This window comes from Sarcophilus harrisii, chromosome 1 (genome assembly GCF_902635505.1).
Source record: "Sarcophilus harrisii chromosome 1, mSarHar1.11, whole genome shotgun sequence".
NCBI lineage: Eukaryota > Metazoa > Chordata > Mammalia > Dasyuromorphia > Dasyuridae > Sarcophilus > Sarcophilus harrisii.
The window spans coordinates 330,741,347-330,767,010 of record NC_045426.1 but is presented as its reverse complement, the minus strand read 5'-3'; the positions used below and the strand labels follow the sequence as shown (position 1 = coordinate 330,767,010).

At 36.5% G+C, this 25,664-nt stretch overlaps 1 protein-coding gene across 1 annotated transcript in view; it reads left to right on the top strand.

Moving 5' to 3' along the window:
* Positions 1 to 5,913: 5,913 nt before the first annotated feature.
* TRIM14 (tripartite motif containing 14) overlaps positions 5,914 to 25,664 on the top strand; it is a 38,246-nt gene continuing 18,495 nt past the window's right edge. Inside the window, exons 1-2 of the mRNA XM_031945557.1 lie at positions 5,914 to 6,341; positions 11,511 to 11,606. Coding sequence (XP_031801417.1) covers positions 5,991 to 6,341; positions 11,511 to 11,606 — 447 coding nt within the window. The 5' untranslated portion in view covers positions 5,914 to 5,990. The remainder of the gene's footprint in view (positions 6,342 to 11,510; positions 11,607 to 25,664) is intronic.

The following is a 25,664-nucleotide window of genomic DNA, read 5'->3' as shown; positions in this document are numbered from 1 at the left end:
CTGAGAGGGATGTCAGGCTAGACATTCTGTCCCCCTCAAATATGTCGGGTCTAGGGAATATAATATTTCTTGATTCAGAAGGAAAGCCACTTAACTGGTCACCTTTAAGAGAGAACATAATCCTTAGCTCACACTTGCCAGCTTAGCTTCTTCCCTTCAAACACTGGTCATACAAACAGCAAATAGACAGAAAACCCATTTATTCAAGTAAAATAGCAACCAGAAATTAAAGAATCTCTACAGATTAGTATGTAGTAGAAAAGAAAAAAACTACACAGAAGTGAATGAATGAGCTTCTCATGCAAGAGTGAGAAAAAGTCTCAACTCATCCAAGGAGATCTGTTCTAGCAGACTCTAGAGAAGCAAGATTGAAATCAGGAACAATTTGGGGAGCCAGCTTCCAGTCCCTATCTGTCGCTTTTCCTTTTATCTCTCCCAAAGAATCTATGGAGCCATTTTCCCTGAAGAATATCTGGCTCTAATTCAGCAAACCTCTCACACAGGTATGTAACGTGGTATTCTTTACCATTTACCAGCCTTGTGTCTGTTAAACAGTATGAAAAAACAATTCAGCTTGGTTGGAAACCCAGTTATATTTACAAAAGAAATGTTTCAGGGAAAGATATAATAGATTTTCTTGAAGAAGGATTTTGTGAAGTAATCTGGGCAATTTTCCCTGTGGAACACCCACACCCAAGAGAAAGAATGTGGCTCAAAAGTGGTTTTCCCCAGAATCTCTAGTTCTCATGTTTCATAGAAAACACTGTCATATATTTTTTACCCAAAATTTCCTCCTTAATAGACAGAATTGTAGCTTGGAATTATTGGGGCTGGAATAAATGAAATTGTGGGGAGGGTATCCTGGCAGTGGATATGGCCCAAAAGGCTAAGGAATTAATGATCCAGAGCACACTCCAGGTAAAGTCACACCAGGAAAAAGATTACCTCTGTGAATGGCCACTTCTTGAGATGCAAGCCTGGCAATTATACTTAGAGGTACTGCAGTCACAGCTGCTATGGAACCAAAAAGAAAGTTCTTGCCTCCAAGTCATTGTCAGATTGCTACACATCAGAAACTAATGTTTCATCGATGGAAATGGCAATAAGAAGAGACATTAATATCTGCTTTCCTGCTGTATTTTAAGGTTGTTTTTGAATCATTTCAGTTGTACCAACTCTTCATGATCCTTTTTGAGATTTTCTTAGCAAAAATATTTTTAAGGAAACATGAGTAAACACTTTTTATTCACTTTACAAAAAAAATAAAAAAGAGCATAAAAGTTATGAATTGATTCTATTACATCAATTCTATCTGCATTTCAATGTACTATTATAAACTAGACATGTTTGATGTCTGCATGACTTTAAAAAAAACAAAACTAAACCAAAAAACACCTCAAACAAAAACCAAGTCCTAGACAAGAATTCAAGATCAAGAATTTAGGATTTTAAAGTGAAAATATTAGAATTTATATACTATACCATTTTATTTTATCTTAAAATGGTTAAGTACATTAAGTACTGAGATTTTATAATAACATTTTGTTATATAGGCAATGACTCATCCACTGTAATAAAAAAAATAGAAATGTTCATAGCATTCTGCAATTTTCCCCTTAATATTCATACAGTGCCCTTTTGCTTCCCTGCCTGAAGTTGAAACAAAAGCAGTTAGACCAAGCTCTTTTGGAATTCATTTAATTGATTTTTGAAAAATGAGAGAAAAGATAAGTCAATTTTTCAAGATAAAAGTTGGCTTTACATCTCTAAACTACTAATGGCACTATGAGCAACAAACAGAGGATGTGATATAACTTAAATCTTGCTTGACACACTTAAACAAGACTTGGTCACTTTAAAGTGATGTGAAAATTGTGTTGGGAACCTGTTCTAAGTATATACCTAATTTACATTGCTTCAAAAATGAGAAAACATTATTTTTCTTCAAGAAATGACATTCTCTTTTTTGGAGACAGGAAAACACTGAAAACTGAAAAGAATTCACATGATAGTAGTATTTTGGGGGACAGACAGCACTGTGCAATGACTATGAGCAGTGCTTGGATTTGGTGAGCTGTAGCAAAGATATTAAAGTGCTTTGCCATATCTTTCTCTAGTTCATTTCACAGATGGTGAAACTGAGGCAAAGAGGGTTAAGCGACTTGCCCAAGGTCCCACATCTAGGAAGATTGTCTGAGACCAAATTTGAACTCAGTTCCTCCTGAATTCAAGCCTAGCACACTATCCATTGTGCTATATCCTAAAGATCATGAGACTCTTCCTTCTCCCCCATTAGAATGAGAGATCCTTGAAATCAATCACGGTTTTACTTTTTGATTTGTATCTGTGCTTTGTGCATAATAAGCACTTAATAAACGTTTTATTCATTCATTCCTTAACCTCTTACCTATCACTAGGCTGTGGGGGAAAGCAAGACCTAGGAAAAGGGCATAACAGCCACAGAGGTCTACAAAATGAAAGGGAGAGGAAAGAAATTAAAATAGAAAGGGAACATATTCTACCCACCCCAAAAGCATGAATGCCCCTGTCATGTCAGGTCGCTTGGGCAAAAGTGTCCATGGAAAATCACATCTGTTAGGAAAGATATTGACAAACTAGAGTATTTCTAGAAATGAGTGACCAAAATCATAACATAATTGTCCCATATGAGGAAACCATATGCTAGCCACCATGCTTAGTGACTCTAAGAAAATCACTTAATCTCTGTTTTTTGGAGGCAGGGAATAGGGACTGTCCTTGTCAGCAGGAAGACTGATGTATCATACTAGCTGTGTGATAATAAGTAAGTCATTTAATCTTTTAGTGCCCTCAGGCAACTGTAATACTATAAGTTATGAATGAATTAGTAGAGGATTTTTCTGTATTATCAGAGGAGTTTTCCAAATTAAGCGTTCTTCTATGGATGTAACCTTGGACCCAATACACATATACCCAACTAAAGTCCTACTCCAATATCTCAGTGTGAAGTTAAATTGACCCTAAGATCAAATTAAAAAAAAAAATATGATGTTTTAGGTACTCAGTTATAGTAATTACTATGGTTATTCCAAAATACAAACTTGTAGGATTGCTAGGTGGCAAAGTGGATAGAGTTAACAGACCCAGAGTCAGGAAACCTCTCCAGTATCTTTGCCAAGAAAACCCCAAACTGGATCATGAAGAGTTAACAATAAAAATAATCTAGAAAGCTCTCACTCTCCCCAGGGCTGTGTTCCTTCTCCTATTTGCCTAAAGACACGTGAACGGCAGAAGTCAGCATAATTCTCACCAACTTTCACTTTCTATACTTTCCTCTGTCCCCATCATTTTTCATTATCTCATCCTTTGAAATTCACTCTTAGTTCTATTACCACATCTAAATCCTTATAGCTATCATCTAATGGCTTCTCAATCATTTCCCCTCATTTCTCAAGGAATTCAGTCTGACAGTCTTCCTCTGCTGCTTTCATACTAAGAGCAATAAAAATGGTGGGGGCAAAAAATATTTAAATCAATAAAAATGTTGATATCATTTCAAACAGCCAGACCTTACAGTTTATCAACATCTTCTGTTCTTTTAACCTTTCTTTTCACCTCAGCCAACCACAAGGTCTAAATATGAAGTCTAGCCTCAGCAACGTCTCTCTGAACCTTTGTCTTCCAGGCTTAAGACAGGTGCCAATTCCCTTCTGTGGCCCTGGTCTTTGTTCCAATAGAAGCAGGGGTTCTCTCCTTCCTCACTCTGCTTAACTTTATAGGACTGGGATGGGATGGGGGGAGAGGAGAAACAACAGTAGAACAGAAGCTTCTTCTATGCAAGCAAAAAGTATGTTTTATCCATCTTTCTATCCCCAACACTGTCAGAATCTCCGTGCTTTGGGCATGGAGATTTTTTTTTACTTTTACTTACATCTCTTTTTACTATTAGGAGACACCTCACTTTCCAAAGCTAAGATCCAGAAAACAAGCTGTTCTCTGCGCTTGGAACGGCAACAATCCTTTGCACTCACTCTCTGGATGAATCCAACTACATCAAAATTATAGAATTGTTTCAGATCAGCATCAGGTAGTCCTTAATCTTGGGCAAGCACCTATAGGACACATATTCTGGTGATAAAGCCCTGCTATAAATAAAACGACTCATCGTTGCTATTAGCCCTTATTGCCAGGGCTACAGTTCACTTAAGTATTTGGATTTTCACACATTAAAGGGTTTCTCCTACTAGCGAAAGTTCTGGCACATGTATCTAGTTTGTCTTATCTAACAGATTAAAAAAAGCTTTTTGTTATGATCACTGTTAGCACTTTGGTTTTATTTTGTTTTCATTTTCTTTTGTTTCTTAGAATTAATTGTGGTTGTGATCACCTATGGATTCTGATATTTTCAGAATTAACTGTGGTTGTGCTAATCCATGTGAGTTCTCTGGGTGTGTGTGTGTGTGTGTGTGTTTGTGTGTGCATTTGAGTTGGCAGTGGTTGTTACATAACCTCTGTGATTTTTTTTTTGGTCATTTGTTTTCCTAGTTGACAGCACCTAGGACAGTAGCACCTTCCTTGCCCGCCATACATGCTAAATAAATATTCAACTGAATTGGATTTGGATTGGGAGACTCCAAGACATAGATTTGAGAGGCTGACTTCCTCCCATATATTTATTATATAATAATGAATCTTCATATACTTTTTTTTTATTTTTATTTTTTTAAATAACTTTTTATTGACAGAACCCATGCCAGGGTAATTTTTTACAACATTATCCCTTGCACTCACTTCTGTTCCGATTTTTCCCCTCCCTCCCTCCACCCCCTCCCCCAGATGGCAAGCAGTCCTATACATGTTAAAGATGGTTACAGTATATCCTAGATACAATATATGTGTGCAGAACAGAACAGTTCTCTTGTTGCTCAGGGAGAATTGAATTCAGAAGGTATAAATAATCCGGGAGGAAAAACAAAAATGCAAGCAGTTTACATTCATTTCCTAGTGTTCTTTCTTTGGGTGTAGCTGCTTCTGTCCATCCTTGATCAATTGAAACTGAGTTAGATTTTCTCTTTGTTGAAGATAGCCACTTCCATCAGAATACATCCTCATACAGTATCGTTGTTGAGGTATATAACGATCTCCTGGTTCTGCTCATTTCATTCAGGATCAGTTCATGTAAGTCTTGCCAATCCTCTCTGTTCATATACTTTCAAGTAGAAAGCATACCTTACTTTTTGTGGTGGCAAAGAATTAGACGTTTATGGGATGCCCATCAATTGGAGAATGGCTGAACAAGTTGTGATATGAATGTGATGGGATATTTGTGCTTTAAGATGTGCTTTAAGAAATTAGGAGCATGATGCTTTCAGAAAATCCCAGAAAGACTTAAATGAACTGATACAAAGTGAAGTGAACACTACTAAGAGAACATTGTACACGGTAAGGGCAATATTGTAAGGACCAACTGTGAATGACAGCTATTCTCAGCAATACTGAGAAAATTCTGAAGGGCCTATGATGAAAAATACCTCCAGAGAAAAAACTGATGGGGATTGAAGGCAAATGTAAGACTATTGGGGTTTGTTTGGTTTTGCTTTTGCATTATTTTCCTTGTTTTTGTTTTTTGTCTGTGTTTTCTTTCACAACATGACTAATATGGAAATATGCTTTGCATGGCTACTCATGCATAACCTTGATTAAATTGTCTTCTCATTCAAGGGAGAAGGAGGTTGGGAGAGAATTTAAAACTCAGACTTAAAAGATGAAAGTAAATATTTGTTTTTAGATATAATTAGGAAAACAAACTATTAAAATTTTAAAATAAATAGAACTATTAATTCTACAGGGTGGGGGGGGAAGGAAAAAAGGAGAGAAAGTTTAAAGGTTAAACAGCCTTCAAAGTTCTGCGGGACTGTTTCCTGCCTTTCTGCTTCTCCGCCCCTTTTCTCTGACACACAGGAATTACAGATAAATGTTTCGACCCTTTATTTTGCTCCTCCTCAGGGCAAATGGCTATGGCTGCTCCTTCGACCGCAGCCGCAGCGGACCTGGGACCGCGAAAAATATTCGGAGCCCGGGAAATGTCCAGGGCCCCACAGCCTGAGGCTCCTGGCAAGTTCGGGGGACCGTGCGGGCGGCCCGGGGACGCAGCGGCGGGAGCAGGCCCAGCTAAGGCGGAGACCCTGGGGGGCGCGGGGCCCGAGCGGGCAGTCCCTTGGCTGTGTCCCGACCACTGCGACCGGACGGCCGAACTGTTCTGCAGCCGCTGCAAACGCTGCGTGTGCGCCCTGTGCCCACTGCTGGGTTCGCACCAAGGCCATCCAGTGCGCTTAGTCCACGAGGAAGTGGGCTTCAAGCAGGTACGGCCAGCGGGGAGGGGATCCGTGGGGGGAAGAAAAAGGGAAACTGTGGCTGACCTCGGCGAGGTCACACGTCCCTCACTGCGTCGTCACCTTCCCTCCGCCTGCTGGTCCGGGATTGAGAGGACCCCCCCTCTCCTCCACCCACTCTCCCCTGACCTTTCCGGGTAACCCTGGAAGGCTGCCTGCTAAGCGTAGTTCTGTAGGTGAGAAGTCGAAGCTAGGGGGGAAATTCATTCTGTAGGATGGGAAAATTCCTCCTGGCTTTGTTTAATTAGTGCGGGGGGCAGTGAAATCAGTGCGGGTCTTAAAGTCTGGAAACTAGGGTGACCTTGGTCAAGGCACTTAATCGTCTATTTCCCCCCTTCTGTGAAATGGGGATAGCCCCACTTTCACTCCTTGGAGGAGGCGGCAAACCTCCCAGCGCTGCATGGATGGGATGAGCTCCCGTTAATATCAGCAGGTACTAAAGGGCCTGGTGCATCAGAAACTGATAGGAAGATATGAAGACCAAAAACAAAAACAACAACAAAAATAAAAAACAAAGAAAGGAAAAGTACTTGTTCTCAACGGGCCTACAGGACAGGAGGAGAGAAAGAGAAGGTTAAATTGATGCAAAATGTACATAATATATTAAATCCAAAGAAATTTGAGGGAGGACATCATACCACACCTGGGGAGATCAGGATGAACTTTATTCGGTAGATAAGAAGTGACACCCGGGTTGAGAGTTTAAAGGAAAGAAATTTGTTTTTGTCACAAGGCAAAAGAAAAGAGAGGGAAAGCATTCCAAGAAGTAAAGGGCAACCTATACAAAGAAATACATGAAGGCAGGGGGAGAGGCAGTTGGGTACAGGAAGCAGGTCTTATTATTTCTCAATTTTTGTAAGGTTGCCAGAATGTGACACCAACTACACCTACCTGTGCCAGGGCACAACACCAACTGTCTAAATGGTTTTTAAACTGAAAGGCACTGAAGAGATTTTTGAGAAATACTATCCTTTTTTCTTTTCTTTTCTTTTCTTTTTTTTTTTTTGGAGGAGCAAAGAGGAAACAGTAACATTTCCTGCCCTTCTCCCACTCACAGCCTCTAGCTTGTTAAAAAGTTATTTTCTATATCCAGCCTTACTAAGATATTATCTGGCCATCCTCCAAAGCTCTGCCCAAGTCTTAAGTCTCTGTGAAGAAGCCTTTAGCAATAGCTCAACCCCTCCCCCTTCCCCTGATGATTTCTGTCCTATTTCTGAATTCCCACAGTGTCCCTTAGCACTTGGTTTATATACAGATAATCCTCCATTTAGATACGGATGGCACTTTTATAATCATCTAGTTTGTATGCCCACAGGGCTATCAAGCTGTGTATACCCTTTGATCCTGCACTTTTTCTACTGGGTCTGTATACCAAATAGTTCTTATAGGAGGCAAAGGGACCCACATGTGCCAAAATGTTTGGGGCAGCCCTTTTCGTAGTGGCTGGAAACTGGAAACTGAGTGGATGCCCATCAGTTGGAGAATGGCTGAACAAGTTATGGGATATTAATGTTATGGAATATTATTGTTCTATAAGAAATGATGAGCAGGCTTATTTCGGAAAAGCCTGAAAAGACTTACATGAACTGATGCTAAGTGAAATGAGTAGAACCAGGAGATCATTATACACAGTAACAGTAAGATCATACAATGATCAGTTCTGATGATCCTGGCTCTTTTCAACAATGAGATGATTCAAATCAGTTCCAATAGTCTTGTGATAAAGAGAGCTATCTACACCTAGAGAAAGGACTGGGGAACTAAATGTGTGGATCACAACATAGCATTTTCACTCTTTTTGTTGTTTTTTGCATTTTGTTTTCTTTCTCTTTTTTTCCTTTTGGATTTGACTTTTCTTGTACAAGGTGATATTTGTAGAAATGTGTATGGAAGAATAGCACATGTTTAACATATATTGGATTACTTACTGTCTAGGGGAGGAGATGGGTGGAAGGGAGAGAAAAAATTTGGAACACAAGATTTTGCAAGGCTGAATGTTGAAAATTATGCATGTGTAAGTTTTGAAAATAAAAAACTTTAAGAAAAAAATTAAAATCATCTAGTTCAGCTTCCTCATTTTACAGAGGAAGAAATGAGGATAATGGAGGGGGGATGATTTGCTCAAAGTTACAGGAAGTAAGTGGCCAACCACAGCCTCCTCTCACTCTGTGTGATGGCTGCTTTTTTTTTCTAACTAGTTACTAATCACTACTTTAATAATGTTATTTAAAATACATTATATTGCCAGCACCTAAGAAATTCTTAATAAATACTGAGTGATTGACTGATTGTCCAGAATTGAAATCAAACTCACTGTCCTATAATTTCAGACTCTTCCCTTGGGGGAGAAAAAGAAGAAGGGGGAGGAGATCAAGACAGATTTGTCCCTCTTTCAATTCTATCCCATCTCTTCTCTTCCACAGTCTTTCAGAGATTACAAACATTGACTCAGCAATTCAATAGTCTAAAATATAGTTCTCTTTTATTCAATTCAATTCAACAAATACTTGAGTCCGTATTGTGCATTGAGTTCAGTTGTTCAGTCATTTTTCAGTTACATCCAACTCTTTGTGACCCCTTTGCAAAGACACTGGAGTGTCTTTCTCCAGCTCATTTTGCAGGTGAGGAAATTTAGGCTTACAGGATTAAATGGCATACTCGGGGACACAAAGCTAGTAAGTGTCTAAGGCCAGATTTGACTCGGGCCCACCTTCCTATCCATCTCACCATCTACCACTCCACCTACTAATTATTTTGAATATATTTTGTATACATATTGAATTTTTTAGTATATATATATATATATATATATATATATATATATATATATATTGTTTCTCCTTGATAGAATGTAAGCTCTCTGAAGGCAGGAACTGTTTCATTCTTGCCTTTATATTCCTGGTACCCAGCATACTATCCAACATATAATATATGCTTCATAAATGCTTTTTTCATCGATTGGTTGGTGTGATTTTAGAATAACAAAATCGCTAGGGTAGAAGAGATCTTCTAAAACATCCCTAAGAAAGTGATTGACTTGCCTCCTCTTTGGAAAACCTTCAGTTTTGGGAAATTCGCTACCACCACCAATCAGTTCTTTTTACACTGGAACTATTTTCATTGTTCGAATGTTTTTATATAAGTTTGCTCCATCTTTCATCCTTGAGAACAAGAGAATTGTCTTTTCACAGTTTCAAAAGAAATTTTCTTAAGCTTAAAGAATCTAAGTTTCAAATCACTATGAAATTTCCCAACTTAAGACCATGGAATAATATAGGCTTAGAGATTGATGGAGTCTTAGAGATCATTTTGTCCAAATCCATCATTTTACAGATGAAGAAAACTGGAACTCCAAAAAAATTAATTAACTTGATCAAGGTCACAAAGGTTATAAATGGTCAGGGGAAGATGTAATCCCAGGTCTTCTAGATCAAATCTACCATTCTCTCTACTGCATTACTGCCTTACTTCTATTGTCCCATATAAAGTACCCACATCTAATGGATGCCATATTGCTTGTCGTGTACTTAAACTTTATTTCTGTGGAGCTATGCCTAGCTCCTAGTATCTTAATATTAAGTAGGGACTTAATAGGGACATTTTTTTATTTTTAAATTTTAATTTTGACAGAACTGAAAGTAGCCTTAAAAAGTAGAAAGGAAGTTAAATTTCAAATCAGGAGAGACATAGATTCAAATCCTACTTCTTATGTTTTCAAGTTTTGTGGCAATGAATAAGTTGTGCAATTTCTCTGAGCTCAATAAAGCTTTGTGACAATGGATAAATCATATAATCTCTATAACTTCATGTGCACATCTATAAACTGAAGATTACAATGCCTATATTTTCTTCAATACCTCACAGAATTGTTATAATGAAAACTTTGAAATCATATATGCAAAATATGCATAATTTATGATGTACTTCATATAGCAGACCTTAAATATTTGTTGAGCTTACAAATACACAGTTCAGAAGTTCACCTTTCACTGCCATATAGCAGAGGAAATATTTCTTCTGTACTTCTCCAATTTTTTGCTTACAAATTGCTCCCTTTCATCTAGTAATGTATAATAATGATGATCCCAAGTATTTCAATTAATCTGAGGAATAGAAACAAAATTCCTGAGGGATAAGAGTGAAAGGTTGACTATGGAGTGGTATTGGTGACTTTTCCCTGTACTGTGCATGGATAAGTAGTGGTGACTAGTCTATGTGTCAGCAACTGACACTAACTACTGCTCTGTATGTGGGGTAGCTACTATTTTTCAGTGGCAATTATTTCTTTCTAGTCTACAGGATTTCTCCTAAGTCTTAAGTAAAGTTGTAAATATAGCAATTATGAAGGTAACTGGGGGGTTAGCCATCATATTGCTTTCATTTAGATAAGAACAAAGGCTTCATAGAAAAGATGAATATTTAGAACATTGAAGGAAATTGTTTATGATATCTAGAAGGAGAGTTCCAGCTATAGGAAAATAGGGGGAAATATGTAAGAAAACATAGAATTGTGCATAATAGAACTGAATAAAAGTATCCACTTTTTTGAGTTAGCAGAGAAGAAGAGAAAAAAGACAATTAGGCAGTTAAGACCAAATTGGAAGCTTGGAATAAAGGGGGAAGAAGCTAGAGGAGAGACATGATTTTGATTTTAAAAACCAATGGGAAAAGTTATTTTGGCAACATAAGCAAATTAAGAGAATAGTGGGCTGAGAGAAGAGGGCTGAAGGATAAGAAGGATGAAAACATGGAGAAGGATAATCATAGAAAAGACCAAAATCATCCAAAAATGCCAAAAAACTAGAGTCTTCACTAAAACTTCAGACAGTTAGGCAGAGTCCTTGGACTTAGAATCAGGAAGACCCAAATTCAAAATCTTCCTTGGATATTTGTTTGCTATGTGACTCCAGGTAATTAATTAATTTTTCCCCTCATTCTTCTCATCTGAACAATGAGATTTTAGACTAACTGTCCTCTAAGGGAGTCCTTTCTACCTCTAAGTCCATGATTCTATGATGAAATGACAGAGATAGTCATGGACTGTTATTCAAGAAGTAGCAAGCTTTGGTAAAAGAGCAGTAATAGAGTTCCCAAATTTTGGTATTGCTAATATGTTTTTTTCTAAAACGTCTTACACAGAAAGATATCCAAAAGTGCTTGAAGCAGCTAGCCTTGAAAAAGAAGCAAGAAGTTACCAACATCAGCAAAGTGAACAAAGCTACTGCTGATCTTAAGGTAAGAGGAAACTCCCTTTTCTGTTGACTGTTGAACAGATGTCTGAACGCAGCCACCACAAGGACTTATCTTAAAGAGAGATGGTATCTTCTAGTCTGGGCACAGAAATGTGTTTCTGTTTGGGCATCAGTTTGTCTAAGATAAACGTGGTACTAAATGGTTGCCACCAAGGAGAAAAAACAATACTGTCAAAAAATCAGTCAACCATTCTACCTCTATTCAAACATGTTTGCATAGATTCTTATCCCAAGAAACTCACCAAATGAAAGTCAGGGATCATAACATATGGAAACTTGTATGCACTGTGTATTACCGTGGGGCAGTTATAATTAATCTTCATGGTGATGACCCATTCTACTTACTACAAGATTCTTATGTGACTTGTGAATTCTTAAACATTTAATTATGTCCATTGTCTTGTATATGCTTAGTCTTAGAGGCAGCATGGATGGACAGATGAAGATCTAGGCTCAGGATTTCCCCCTGACTATACTAATGTATGATCTTGAGGAAATCACTTAAATATATTAGGTGACTCTTTTTGAAAATCTAACAGGAAAGATGTCAATCCACATTGATAGAGGGGTTTTTCCTCACTCAGAAGTTCCCCATAATACATAAGTCACAGATACAGTCCCTATCCATACCCTAATCCTTAGAAAATTTTGCAATCTGTGTTTTGTCAGATACTAGTATGAGAAAGTATTTGCAGAAGGAAGACAAGGGGTTGTTGGGAGGGGGACTTTCCAAGAAGAGAGGCAACATAGTAATTGTTAGACAACACAGTAATTCAATTTAGTTACAGTATATGGCTGTGAAGGAGAGGAACGGGAAATAAAATTGGAAAAAAGAGCTCATTGTGAAAGACCATATTCTAAGACCAAAAAATGATGGAGTTGGGAAAAGCGGGTTCTAAACCCATCTTTCATACTTACTAGCTGCACTAGAAGCTTTGAACCAATAAAATAGGGACAAAAATTCTTCTAATATCTATCCCATAGGATTCTTGTGAGGCTTAAATTAGATGTAAGTAAAGTATATTATGAACATTAGAGAATTATGTAAATATCAAGCATATTTATTATTATAAAGGGTTTTTAAGGCCTGTCAAGGAATTTGAATCTTGCCTAGTAGACAGTAAGAAGCTAATGAAAGGCAGATAGATGGTGCAATAGATAGAGCACTGAGCTTGGAGTGAGAAAAACTCATCTTCCTGAATTCAGATCTGACCTCACACTCTACCTGCATGACCCTGGGCAAATATTTTGCCTCAATTTCCCCATCTGTAAAAATGAGTTAGAGAAAGAAATGGCAAACCACTCTCGTATCTTTGCTGAGAAAACCCAAAAATGGGGTCACAAAGAATCAAGCATTATTGAAGTGATTCAACAATAACAAAAGGAGCAATTGAAAGTTTTTTAAGTGAGGAAGTGACATTAGCTGACATTTATTTAAGGATAGATATATACATGTGGGGTGTGTGTGTGTGTAAATAGAGACATAGAGAGAGACATATACACAAAAGGAGACGGGAGTGGATGTAGGTAGATGGATAGGATATAGGATAGAAAGAGAGTTAGGGACTGAATGTGAGATTTCATTGCAATAGTCATTTCCTAGTCCTTTTTACTGAGGCAAGATACTTTATCTAAGCCTGAGCTCCTTTATCATAGAATGAGGGTGAAGGTGGCCTAGCTGTACCTGATATAAAACTGTATTATAAAACAGCAGTTAGCAAAACCATTTGGTATTGGCTAAGAAATAGACTAGTTATTCAGTGGAATAGGTTAGGTTCAAAGGATAAAATAGTCAATAACTTTAATACTCTAGTGTTTCACAAACCCAAAGACCCCAGCTTTGGGATAAGAATTCACTGTTTGACAAAAATTCCTGGGAAAATTGGAAATCAGTATGGCAGAAACTAGACATTGACCCACACTTAACACCGTATCCAAGATAAGGTCAAAATGGGCTCATGACCTAGGTATAAAGAACGAGATTATAAATAAATTAGAAGAACAAAGGATAGTTTACCTTTCAGACCTGTGGAGGAGGAAGGAATTTGTGACCAAAGATGAACTAGAGACTATTATTGATCACAAAATAGAAAATTTTGATTTTATCAAATTGAAAAGTTTTTGTACAAACAAAACTAATGCAGACAAGATTAGAAGGGAAACAATAAACTGGGAAAACATTTTTACAGTCAAAGATTCTGATAAAGGCCTCATTTCCAAAATATATAGAGAATTGACTCTAATTTATAAGAAATCAAGCCATTCTCCAACTAATAAATAGTCAAAGGATATGAACAGACAATTCTCAGATGAAGAAATACAAACTAATTCTAGCCATATGAAAAGATGCTCCAAGTCATTATTAATCAGAGAAATGCAAATTAAGACAACTCTGAGATACCACTATACACCTGTCAGACTGGCTAGAATGACAGGGAAAGATAATGCAGAATGTTGGAGGGGATGTGGGAAAACTGGGACACTGATACATTGTTGGTGGAATTGTGACTACATCTAGCCATTCTGGAAAGCTATTTGGAACTATGCCCCAAAAGTTATCAAACTGTGCATACCCTTTGATCCAGCAGTGTTACTACTGGGCTTATATCCCAAAGAGATACTAAAGAAGGGAAAGGGACTTCTATGTGCCAAAATGTTTGTGGCAGCCCTGTTTGTAGTGGCCAGAAACTGAAAACTGAGTGGATGTCCTCAGTTGGAGAATGGCTAAATAAATTATGGCATATGAATATTATGGAATATTATTGTTCTGTAAGAAATGACCAGCAGGATGAATACATAGAGGCCTGGAGAGACTTACATGAACTGATGAAATGAGCAAGACCAGGAAATCATTATGTATTTCAACAACAATACTATATGATGATCAATTCTGATGGACATGGCCATCTTCAGCAATGAGATGAAACAAATCAGTTCCAATGGAGCAGTAATGAATTGAACCAGCTACACCCAGCGAAAGAACTCTGGGAGATGACTAGGAACCATTACATAGAATTCCCAATCCCTCTATTTTTGTCCGCCTGCATTTTTGATTTACTTCCCAGATTAATTGTACATTATTTCAAAGTCTGATTCTTCTTGTACAGCAAAATAACTGTATGGACATGTAAATATATATTGTATTTAACATATACTTTAACATATTTAACATGTATTGGTCTACCTGCCATCTGGGGAAGGGGGTGGAGGAAGGAGGGGAAAAATTGGAACAAAAGGTTTTGCAAATGTCAATGCTGAAAAATTACCCATGCATAATATATTGTGAATAAAAAGCTATTAAAAATCATAGAATGAGGGGATTAGACAAGATGGCATCTAAGGTTCCTTCCTAATGCAAATCTGTGATCTTTGATGTCCAAAGTTCTTTCCAGCACTAACGTTTTCTGAGACAATAAGATAAGTGTTTGACTTGAGAAGAGGAAAATGCACTTCACAAATGAAGTGTTTCTCATATATACATCAAAATTAATAGGCTATTACAATATAGTCCAGGTGAAAAGTGTTACAGGATTAGATTAAGCCCTTGGCAGGGCGTGAGAGAGATAAAAAAGATAGACAGGAATGTAATGTCTAACTGGGAGAGGGGAAATGAAGAAGAGGGAAGAATCAAAGATGACTCAGAGATTTCAAATGATGCAAATTAGAAAGATGCCAATGGAACAAAAATCCATATGGTAAGGATTATGGTGAGGAAGGGCAATTTAAAAAATAATTATTGCTATTTTTTTGTTTTTATATTACCTAAATTTTCCTTGTGTCTTTTCCCCTAATCCTTCCCAGAGAGCCATCCTATATAATAGTTTTTTTTCTTTAAGAGAGAGAAATACAATTAGCAAACTGATCAAGACATCAGAGACAAAGATAACCAGAGCTGACAAATGCAGATAGGTAGAGATTATGCATGATAGACTTGGACTCAGTTGTTCAATGAGAAAACCTATACCTCATTAAGGCCTTTCTAGCAGAAAATCCAAGAGAAGAGGGAGGGGAGAATAGGAGAGAAAGGAAGCATGTAGCCTCAGAGATGACAGCTGACAGAAATAGTTATGGAAACTAGAGGAGAGAGAAATTACCAGATCAAAGCTTTGTGGACAAAAAAGGAATTTCTTAACAGCCCCAAAGCTTCCCAGCTTTGAGAAAATGAGGAATTCTTGAACAATGAAAAATTCTTCTTTTAAAATTTTTATTTTCAGTTCCAAATTCTCATCTTCCTTCTATCTTCTCCCCTAGCCATTGAGAAGGTAAGAAGTATGATTCCCATTACAGAAAGTCATGCAAAATGCATTTTCACATTAGCCATGTGGGATAAAAAAGCAAGAAAAAGTGGAAAATATGCTTCAAGACATACTCAGGATTTATTTGTTCCCTGGAGGTAGAAAGCCCTTACTGATCTTTTGAAATTGTGATGGATCATTGTATTGAACAAAGTAGATAAATCTTTCACAATTGATTTTCATTACATTATTCATCTTTCTGATGAATCCTAATCCTGCTCATTTCACTTTGCATCAGCTCATATAAATAGTTCTAAGTTTTTCTGAAGCCATCACCTTTGACATTTCTTACAGCACAATAGTATTCCATCACAAGCATATACCAAAACTTGTTCAGCCATTCCCTAGCTGATGGAATTATCTCCTTTCTAATTCTTTGCTATTACAAAAAGAGCAACCAAGAGCATTTTTATATATGTGAGCTATTTTCTCTTTTCTTTGATCGCTTTGGGATACAAAGCTAATAGCAATATTTCCAGGTCAAAGGGTATGGAGAGTTTTATAGCCCTTTAGGTATAATTTCAAATTATTCTTCAAAATATTTGGATCACTTCATAGCAACACAAAATTCTTCATGCAAAGCTAATGTGTAAAACAGGTGAAATTCCTAGATGATTTAAATTTCTGGACCAAATGGGGGAATTTCAGAAAAAGCAGTGAAAGATAGACCATTTATTAATATTATGAATTAAGTCGATTTTGAGGACCTACGTGATTAGCAGTCAGTTCTTTGTCCCTCTCTCCAATCTCAATACTTTCCCATTTGGGGAGAAGTACTCTCAACCTTAGGATACTATATTAGTCCTGTGGCAACATGTGGATCCTTGGAGGAAAATACTGTTAACTGGAGAAGGAAGTCAAGGTCTTTTGATTTTTCCCAGATTTGTAAGTACTTTGTGTTTAGATAGATAGATAGATATAGATAGAAGGATGGATGGATGCCATATATTTTATATACATATGTATATATATATATATATATATATATATATATATATATGTGTGTGTGTGTGTGTGTGTGTGCATTTATATAATTCAATTACATAAAGCCCATCTTTTATAGGAATTATAGTCAATTGTTGCACTTGCATGAGAGGTAGGGACTTTTTAACCTTTTCTGTAGGTTTCTACACAGAATACACAAAGTGTATTCTGGTGTTTCCTGGGTGAGACCAAAACAAGCCTGATGTTTATAAAGGAGACCCCTCCTCTGGGCAAGCCGAATAGAGTGATTTGTAAAGTAATCAGGGTTGAATCTAATCCCTATAAACCCAGTGTTTGAGAAGTGAAGTAAGTATTATAATCATAGAAAGAGCTGAAAGGAATTTGAAGCCATAACCTTTTAATTTTATAGATAAAGAAACTGAAGTACAGAAAGAATAAATAATTTGCCCAAGATTACATAAGTAATAAATGACGGAACTGTAATTCAAAGCTAGCTCTTCTGATTCCAAATCCAATACTTTCCCACGATACCACACTACCCTCATCCCAAAATTCTGGAAACGTTTGTAGGTGTGATTTTAAGTCACTCCTTAAAAGAACATGAGAGAACTCTAGAACTCTAGAGGTGAACAGAAGTCCCAGTTTTCAAAAAAGAAGTGAAGGTCATTTCCACAATTGAGCTTGATGTCAATTCTTAGCAAAGTTCTATTATTAAACGGATAGTTTATAATCTTTTACTGTGTGACCCCCCAGAACCTACCTCTCCTTCTACCTCCATTGGTAGATGTTACTCATCAGGCAAGTGATGGGAGGCAGAACCATGTCACATGTCTGTTATTAGTGATACAGGGCGAAAAGCACTGACTTCAGAATCAGAGATCCTGTATACCACTCTCACCTACCACCTGAAACTTAAAAGAATGCCTAGCACTACCCAGCCTGAATAAAAAATCAAGTCAAAGGCTATTAATAAACTTGGGCCTTTGAACCTGCTCTGCATATCTGCCTGCTAACTACCAAAGAATTAGCTCCTAGGCTTGTTGCTTTGGGAATGTCTCTCCTAGCCTCTCCCAAAGAGTTGCCTGACCTTTGGATAGTTTCTATTGACAAGGTTCCACTTGTTGCTAAGTATCTTGCCTTCGTTATTTGATAATGAGAACAGATTGTAGATTTAACCAGCCCATTATAGAGAGCAACTCAGTTACCTGCCTGGCTGGCCCCATACTCATACCCATATCTGACTTGAGATAATAGGGTCAGTACCCAAGCATGGATTCATAAGGAATAATTAGGGCTGAACACTCTCTCTCTCTCTCTCTCTCTCTCTCTCTCTCTCTCTCTCTCTCTCCTCTCTCTCCTCTATCTCTCTCTCGATCAGCTTACTACCGATCAATGAAATGACATAGATGTGTTGTTATCTGTTTGTTTATTTTCAAGGAATTTTATAGTCTATTATAATATCCTTATGGAAAAGCCAGAGAAATATGAGTTGTATGAGGTCATAGTTGGGTGGATTCATAGCTTGTAAAATGAGTATTGATTAATGAATTCATTTTAATCTCTATGAAGGTTTTAACAATGACCTTAAGAACTCTGGCCTCTAGTCTGTTCCCTTTAACCTTTGTATCAGTAATTAAAATAAATAGTAATCAGAAGTGACATGTATAAAGGTTTAATATGTGCAAAGTACTTTACATGTATTGTCTTTTATTAGTGGTGCAGTGGAAAAAGCACTGACTTCAGAGTCAGAGATCCTGTATTCAAATCCCATCATTGATGTTTATTATTGACTATGCACAGAGCACTGGCTTTACGGTCAAGAAGACCTGGGTAAATATCCTGCCTCTGCATATATTATCTTTGTGACCTCAGAAAGTTGCCCAAGCTCTCAAGACTAGAAGTTTCAGAAGAAGTGCTGACCTTCATTAATAAAAAGAGTTTTCTCATCTAGGAGTTCTCCCACAGCAATGAAATCATATATTTAGTCCCTAACCCTGTATTATAATATAGGGGACATGCTTATCCAATTTGCAGATGAAATGAAGATAGGAAACTGAAATAATAGATAACAAAAAGACCTGCACAAAACAAATGTGGAACTTAATTCTAAATCTGATCCTATGATCTTATAGCTGTGGATGCTTCCTCACCAATGCCAATCATAATCCATCCATGTTTTCTTATTCCATGTGATTCTTGTTTATATGGTTTTTTAAATTTGTTTTCATTTTGAGCTTAAATAAAAAATGAGAAAAGAAATGGTCCATGTACATAGCAGAACATAAGAGAGGATTCAATATAATATAAAACAATCTATTTATATTTCACAAAAACCTATGTAATAAATAGTACACATTGTTTTCAAAGCAACCCTGCTTTTCTACATAGGGTTTTTCTTTTTTGTGTTCTCTGTTGTACATTTTTTCTTTTATTCTTTCTCCTCCTTTCTCCCATCACACCTTAGAAAAGGTTACAAATAAACATAATATATACATATCTATAAATTATAGTACATACATATTTGTAAGAGTATACTGTGTATATTTCTATTTGTAAGTTCTTTCTCTAAAGGTGGATAATATCTTCCTTCACAGATCCAAGTCTTACCATGTTTTTTCTAAATCAATCAGCTCATCATTCTACATATACTTCTATTTATCAGTTTTTTTCTCTGAATGCAGTTAGCTTCTTCCTTCATTGGTCCTTTGTGATTAATTTGCATATTTATAGTAGTCAAAAAGAGTCACTCAAAGTTGTTCTTAATATTGCTGTTAATTTTGATTCTTCAAAGATTGTGTTATCTTATGATTTGTGGAAAACAAAGTGTGGTTCCTGCTGTGCAAAAAAGTCATGATTCTTTATGTTGATGTTGATTTGGGCCTTTGTTCTAGTTAACTGATCCTCCAATTACACGTAGACAATGTAATCTGAAATTACCTATGTCAAAAATAGTACTTTCCTGTATGTTTAGATATTCTCAGTTTCCATTTTTTGATGTTTTGCTCAGCATGTCTAGAGCTTTCTGAATCTTTTCTTGAAGAAGTCATTTATGATATACATATATAAAACTTCTGTTTATTCTACAGTGGTGGAACTTTTCATTTCTTAATCTTGAACTATATTTTCCAATATGTTTTCTCTTGCCCTACTCTATGTCATATTCTTTGTGAATATCCCCACAATAGACTTAAAATCATGTTAGAAAATGCAAGAAGAAGGAAGAGGCAACTGTTCTTTGTGAAAATCCCATCATCTCCCTTCTCCCCTAAAATCCTCTCCCCATTTCTTCTCTAAATATTCATACTATAAAAGGAAAAACCATCACTCCAGTCTTGTTCTTATGGTAGCTGTCTTTTCTTCTTATGCTAGGAAAAAATGCAACTTCTAGGAAACTTAGGTTCTCCCTTTCAAGATGGCAAGTCTAAGTCTTAGTAGAAGTGCTATTACATTTGGAATGTATTCCCTCCTCATTTCCACTTTATAGAGTTCCTCTCTTGTTAAGGTTTTCTGGAGGTGGCCTTAGTCTCAGTTGAAATAAATAATTACTCCAAAATCGCAGCCAGCTGGTAAAAAGGCAAACGTTTATTTCTCCTTCCAAATTAGCCCGGTTAGTTGAGGCCTATCTCTCTGCCTAGCTCCAAGAGATCTTGCAGCTTTGTCCTTGGCTTCTGCCTCTGCTTTCTTCAGCCTCCAGCCAGCACCAAGGTAGAAGATGCAATGAATCTCTTGCCTCAAAGATAGGGCTTCTGGGTTCCAAGAGCTCTCTCCGACTCCAAGTAAAACTCCCTCGAGCTCCCAGAGTTTCTAGTAACTCCTCAAGTAACTAACTCAAGTAAGTACCTCAAGTAAGTACCTCCAGCCAGTTCCCAAGCTCCAAGAGCTCCCTCTATTTATGTGATCTCCCAAAGGTTAATTAACTCCACCTTCTGGAGGGAGAGGGATTCTGGTTATCTCCCAGAATGCTCTCTGGTCCTAAGAACTTCAAGGGAGGTGTGAATTCAGACTAAGCCAGCCCTGAATTCTCGTGTGAACTCCATTGAGTACTTAGATATTTATGAACTCTCTAAAGGTGTATGAACTCTCTAAAGCATTGTTCTATCAGTTCGACTTAGTACCTAGTTCTGGCCCAAAATAACTCTTTCTAAGATTAAATCAACTCCAATGGCTTAACACTTTGTAAAGATTCCAACACTCTCTTCTTTCAAGAGTTAGCTCAAGCATCACCTTCTGTATGAAACACTTTCTGATTCCCCTACCTCCAACTACTAATATCTGGACTCCCAAAGTACCTTGTATTTAACCCCTTTGTATTTATTTGTATTTATTCTTTCTGTATATGAATCTGTATACATCTGTATATGAGTATTTAAAAAATATATCTTTATTAATATTTTCAGTTTTACATTACAAATATTTCCCAATATAAACATCCCTTATAGAAAAACAATTAAAGAAAGGAACATTCTTTCATCTTTCTTCTTTGGGAGCATGCTTGAATTTTCTAATTTTGTATTTACTCTCAAATCTTTTGTGGTATTGGTTCTTTCTATTTTGAATATATACACATATGTATTTGTTGTCAACCTTATTAGAATGTAAGTTCTTAGCATAAAGGATTGTTTCATTCATTTAATTTATATCACCAGCCTCTAAAACACATGCCTGGCATATAAGTAGGCAAGTTGTAAATGCTTTTTTGATAAATTGATAAATAAATAAACATGAGAAGCATTTTCAAAGAAAGAATTGACAGAAATTGGTGACTAGATAAAGAAAATGGGTAGAGATTCGTAAAAGATAGGTTATGCTTTGAGCTTGAATAATTGGGACAATAGTGTTGCAATTCGTAGAAAAGAAAACTTGAAAAAGTGACTTGTTTGGAAAGAAAGGTGATGGATTCAGTTTTGACTATATTGAGTATGAGATTCATGGGGCCTAAAAATTGGGGAAAAAAACTTTAAAAATCCTTTGATCCAATTCTCTACTTTTGAGAACTTGAAAATGTAGTATTTAAGATTGAATGAACTATAAGATTGAATTGAACTATATAAGATATATAGTTGGTAAATAGTTGGCAGTTGGTAAGCAGCAAAGCCAGGACATAATCCCTTGAATCCTAGGTAGGACAGTGTTTTTTCCACTGCACCAAAATAGTATAAATCTAACTCACTTACATGTTATGGCATCACCTCCATGATGTCATGGTCCTGTTGAGGTTGAAGGACAAATAATAATAATAACAACAACAACAACAGAATGGAGAAAAATTAGCCAAAGGCTTTTCATATTTTCTAGATCAGATACAAAGTTAAATTTAAAAAGCAGCCTACTCCTTGCCACTGACTAGACAAGTTAATTTTCATCCCTCCTGCTTTTTTTCTTCTCTCCCCTTGTCTCTTTCACCCTCCTAAAGTTTCATTGTCTGGAGCTAAAAGGACTTATCTGCTATGAAAAAGGTTGTTTTAATTTTTTTTAAGTAACCAGATACCTCTAATACTTTTAGGAGTCATTAAAAACAGTGAGTTGGGCTTCAGTAGCAAGGTGATTCATCTTTGCTTGGACTAAAGGTACTTAAAGATGCTAAGAGAAAAGGAAATTCTAAATATAAACGTCATCATTCAATCTTTTTTCCACTCAGCTCTCTTTTATGTCTCTTACCAAAAAAATATATTGATATACATACACTGGCATCTTGGGGATGAGTTTTCCTGAAATTTTAGCAAAATATCTTTGGGAGAAATGGAGCTAAGCAGCAAGTTAATATGTGAATGTGAGTTTTAATTAAGTATGACTCATCAGTAGGAATCTTCTTCTCTGTCAATCAACCCCAAAACTCTGAACCAGAGATATTAATGTCATAAATGCTAAGAACAGGGAATAAGGATCTCATCTCAGAACAATGTCTTTATATACATAAAATGCATAGAATTACAAAGGAAACCAGTTCTATTGGAATAAAACTATCAAAATGTTTTCTTCTTAAAAGTTCAAGTACTCGAGGTTAAGAATCCTTGACTTACAACCTAGCTAAGCTCAGATCCTGGCCAAGCTACTTAGCTTCATGATTTTGGTAAATCCCTTTGACGCTATAGAACTCTGTTCTTTCATCTACAAAATTAGTTATTTTGACTTGATGATATAGCAAAGTTCCTTCCATATCCAACAACTCCTAAGTCTATTGACCTTGTAGAACTATGCAACCCTGCCTGAGGAACCACTATTTAAGTTATCACGATGGGGCAGAGAACAGACCACTCTGAATATATACTTATTGACAAAAAATGTGTCCATAGTAGGAATAGAAAGCCTTTGGTGTGTCATTTGATGAAGTAGTATAAATGAGTACTCCCACTAATTTCTCTGCTTTGTTAGTTGGGTTTTCAGAATAGAAAGCACCCTAATCAAAACCTGTCAGGTTGCTTAAAAAATAAATACCTGACATGACATTTCAGTAAAATAGATGACAGGCTTATTTACTCATTTTGTAAGCTGAAACTTTTAACAAATAAAGCATTAAACAAGAAAGCTTTGTTGAGAAATTGGGCACTTTCCATCTTAACAATCATTCAGACAAGGTATAACACAAAATTTTGTATATACGTAACATAAACATGATCATCATCCACCTTCCCCTTTGTCCTACCTGCCTTTTCAAGGTCTTCTGGACGTTATAACTCCAACCTACTAGGACATTCTTGTTCTCTATAGAGCCAAGGACATTAATTTGGTTTTGATGGCCACCTTTTCTTGGGGGGCAGGTTAAGAAATTTCCACTTTTTGTGAATCTATCAGAGAGGACTTCTCTCTTTTTAAAAAGCACCTTCAATAAGGAATCTGAATCTCCACTAGGAGTGGATCTGGACATCCTCCACAAAGACCAACAAGTACAAGCATTAAAACTCTCTCCTATTATTTATTCACTTTTTCAGTAAGAATTTTTTGAGCACCTATAGTCACAACACCAAGGTTAATGCTGAGGAGGTATACACAAGAAATGAAAAGATATAATCCTTATCATCTAAAAGCACAAGGTCTAGTTGAAGAGAGAAGATGAGTCATTCATCCATTCATTTGACATATATTAAGTGACTAGTATGCACAATGCATTGTGTTAACTACTAGTAGGAGCTAGAGGACATAAAGAAGGACAAGGTGGGTAGAGAAGAAGAAACAACATAAAGATAAATAAGATGGGGTCTTTGTTTTATTTTTTGTTTTCTCAATAGCATTTTATTTTTCCAATTACATATAAAGATAGTTTTCAACAATCTTTTTGATAAGATTTTGAGTTTCCATTTTTTCCCTCTTCCCTCTCTGGCCTCAAAGCTAGGTAGACCAAGCTTATCCTCTGGTACATAATGACTGTGTGACTCTGGGAAAATGCTTAATCTCTCTCAGTGCTCTAAGCAACTGAGATTAAAAGTTGCAGAGAAGATTTTTTTGATGTGAAATGATGTATAATTATTTATTCTTTCTCAATAATATTTAGTTTTTCCAAATACCTGTAAAGATAGTTTTCAACATTCATTTTTGTAAGATTTCCATATTTTTTCTCCTTTCCTCCCTTTCCTTCCCCCTTCCCAAGACAGAAAGCAATCTGATATAGGTTAAATATGTACCAATCCTTTTAAATATATTTCAATATTTGTCATGTTGTGTAAGAAAAATCAGATCAAAAGGGAAAAACCGCAAGAAAGAAAAAGCAAATAAAAATGGTGAGAAGAGTATTCTTTAATCTATATTCAGTCTCCGTAGTTCTCTTTCAGAATGAGGGATGACATTTTCTATCCCAACTCAATTGGAATTGTCTTGAAGAATCACCACATTGCTGAGAAGAACTAAATCTGTCATTGTTGATCATTTGTCACATAATCTTGCTGTTACTGTGTACAGTGTTCTGGTTCTGCTCACTTTACTCAGCAATTTCCAGGCCTTTTAAAATTAGCCTGCTCATCATTTTTTATAGAACAATAATATTCCTTACTGTTCTGTAAGAAATGACCAACAGGATGATTTCAGAAAGGCCTGGAGAGACTTACACGAACTGATGCTGAGTGAAATGAGCAGGACCAGGAGATCATTATATACTTCAACAACAATACTAGATGATGACCAGTTCTGATGGATCAGGCCATCCTCAGCAACGAGATCAACCAAATCATTTCTAATGGAGCAGTAATGAACTGAACCAGCTATGCCCAGAAAAAGAACTCTGGGAGATGACTAAAAACCATTACATTGAATTCCCAATCCCTATATTTATGCCCACCTGCATTTTTGATTTCCTTCACAAGCTAATTGTACAATATTTCAGAGTCTGATTCTTTTTGTACAGCAAAATAATGTTTTGGTCATGTATACTTATTGTGTATCTAATTTATATTTTAATATATTTAACATCTACTGGTCATCCTGCCATCTAGGGGAGGGGGTGGGGGGGTAAGAGGTGAAAAATTGGAACAAGAGGTTTGGCAATTGTTAATGCTGTAAAGTTACCCATGTCTATATCCTGTAAATAAAAGGCTATTAAATAAAAAAAAAGAACAATAATATTCCATTACATTCATATACCAAAATTCATTTACCCATTCCCCGGTTGCTAGGCATCCATTCAATTTCCATTTCCTTGCCACTACAAAAAGTGCTGCTTCCAACACTTTTGCACATGTAGTCCCTCTTTTATGGTCTCTTTGGAAAAAGGACTCAAGAGTGACACTTTTGGATCAAAGGATATTTGCACCATTTTATAGCCCTTTGGACATAGTTCTAAATTGCTCTCTACAATGGGCAGATCAGTTCAT